Source organism: Juglans regia, chromosome 14, assembly GCF_001411555.2.
Source record: "Juglans regia cultivar Chandler chromosome 14, Walnut 2.0, whole genome shotgun sequence".
In the NCBI taxonomy this organism is placed as follows: Eukaryota; Viridiplantae; Streptophyta; class Magnoliopsida; order Fagales; family Juglandaceae; genus Juglans; species Juglans regia.
The window spans coordinates 9,382,586-9,384,863 of NC_049914.1; the positions used below are offsets into that span (position 1 = coordinate 9,382,586).

The 2,278-nt window shown below is 40.9% G+C and overlaps 1 protein-coding gene across 1 annotated transcript; it reads right to left on the reverse strand.

Moving 5' to 3' along the window:
- Positions 1–280: 280 nt before the first annotated feature.
- LOC108993006 (dof zinc finger protein DOF3.6-like) lies at positions 281–1,909 on the reverse strand. Its single transcript, XM_018967770.1, has 2 exons — positions 1,695–1,909; positions 281–1,531 (listed from the first exon to the last, which is right to left on the reverse strand). The coding sequence occupies exons 1-2, from the start codon at positions 1,743–1,745 to the stop codon at positions 629–631; spliced, it is 954 nt and encodes a 317-aa protein (XP_018823315.1). The 5' UTR covers positions 1,746–1,909; the 3' UTR covers positions 281–628.
- Between the last annotated feature and the right edge of the window lie 369 nt (positions 1,910–2,278).

Below are 2,278 nucleotides of genomic sequence, written 5' to 3' on the forward strand. Positions count from 1 at the left end.
CTTATACATTATAGATAGGCAATATCAAGCAAAAAATCTAATTAATAAGCTGGCCGGCCGGCTGATATTCCCTACACGCACGAGTACTTCTTGATCGTAGTTGGATCCATCATTACTTGTCGTATAGGTATATAGTGAAGTACTTATTTCTTGCACAAACTTCTGGAAATATATGTACGTACTCTTGCGGTTTCTCACACTCTGGCACATGCACCTGGTGCTAGCTAGCTAGCTGACGATTTTGCATGCAGAAAATAGAACCGGGAAATAAGTTACCATGTATGGAAAAAAGCTGATCATATTCTTACTTATGACAAACCCCAGCAGTACCTTACACACAAAATAGTTCTACAAACAAGACCATACAATACAGAAAACATATATTTAAAAAGTACATGAAAACGATCAATTTTAGTATTTTCTTGGGTTCTTTCTAGGATGATCATGCAGCATGAGAATTACAAGTTTCCTCATAGCCATTAATTAGCCATCTCGACCGGTCTTCATACATATATAATACAGTCTGAGCGTTTGGAAACTGCAGTTGAAATCTGGTAAATGGAAATCTAAATTCTGGATTAAGGCTTTAGCTTCAAGGTGAGCTTATGAAGATCCAGAAATATCAGAATTACAGCAGATGGCTGGTGGAAGAAGAGTGAAGACCTGATAAATCTGTCCATGAATTTCCTCCCCAGTTGAGACCTGCAGATAAATTCTGCCCATGTCTTTCCATTTTCATCACTGGAGGAAGCTGAGAAACCCTAGAACTTGACGTCATAGTCCTTAGCTCCGTATCTCCAGCTAAAGGAGATGGTGATTCGACACCTTCACTTTGAATTGAGTATAGACCTGTCTGTGATTCAAAGCCACCCATGAAAGGGAATTGTTGCAAACGCCACTGATCTACTCCTCCTGTACTAGATAAAATCGCGTTGCTTGCACCTGAACTGCTTCCAATCTGATACCCCAAATCAGTCTGTGCCTGGATGTCACTGAAGTTTAAGCCAATATTTCCCATACCATAGCGGGTAAGATTCTGTAAAGAGGTTAGAAAGGGTAATTGATGAGGTGATTGCTGTGAAAAATGGCCAATTATCTGATCTGGGGCACAGGCAGATGAGGGAGTTGCACTGCTAGAGTTAGGACCCGTTTGTTTCTCAGCGGCAGCCAGAGACTTAGTGCTGCGATTGCTTTTGTTTTTCTTGTTTCTACGGCAACCCCCACCCACTGGAACATTCCTAAGGGCACCCCCTCTGGTCCAGTAACGCCGACATGTCTTGCAGAAGTGACGGGGCTGAGAACGGCTGTAATTATTGTAGTAGCAAAACTTAGTATTGGTGGATTCACAGCGGGGACACTTGGGAGCTGTTTCTGGCTGTGGTATCTTTGCTAACCTGGCCTGATCAGCCATCGAACCAGGCCTGATCGAGACAGCATCACCGCCGGCATGATGGCCGGCTGGCGGGGGCAGTACTACTGGTGGAAGAAGCTGCGGATTTTGAGTGTCGATTCCTTGTTGATGATTAGGTTGCTGCAAAATAATCAACCCATGTAATCGAGACCATAAAGAAACAAATAGACGGTATATTCAAGAAGATATCAGTAGAGAATAGGAATAATTATCTTTTTAATCTGCTTTTTTTGGGGGGGTTTCATGAGAAGATGTGGATGAAATAATTTGAAGAAAACGTTACCTGCTGCCAATTGTGAGGATCTAAATAGAGTGGAACAGACGAGAAAACCATGGTTTTTGATCTTTTTTCTTTATTAAAGTTAGATGGGTCTTTTGGAAATATGGTGGAGAATCACACTAAGGGAATACCAGAGCCAAGAAAGAAAGGAAAAGGAGAATTAAAGAGGAGGAGGAGGAAAGCAGCTAAGAGAGGCTTTTGTTTACTTTGCTCTTATTCTCTCATAATTCTCATCTCTTTTTGTTTTATTATATTTTTAGGGTTTTAGTGGACGAAGTTTCTTCGCCTATAAGCTTCTTTGGATGCTGGGACTACGCGGATTTAGTGCGCAAAAAGAGATCAGTGGCTCCCCATGCATGTGTGTGTGTGAGAGAGAGAGAGAGAGAGAGAGAGAGTTTAAAGCAGTTTACCACTGATATTCACCATATATATCGCGTAATAAAAAATACCTAAACGGGGACCAGTACACAGATAAAAATAAGGCCGAACATGCATGCATTGGAACAATATCAATCTTTCTATAAAGCTTACATTAGAAACATCAGCACAAGATAAACCATGTATATATATATATATTAATTATATAT

What these genes read in the sequence shown, in the direction of transcription:
- LOC108993006 (XM_018967770.1), bottom strand. Translation starts at nt 1,745, where the DNA reads ATGGTTTTCTCGTCTGTTCCACTCTATTTAGATCCTCACAATTGGCAG. An exon ending in ATCCTCACAATTGGCAGCAG is followed by an intron (nt 1,532 to 1,694) that starts GTAACGTTTTCT and finishes ATTATTTTGCAG; the next exon opens with CAACCTAATCATCAACAAGG.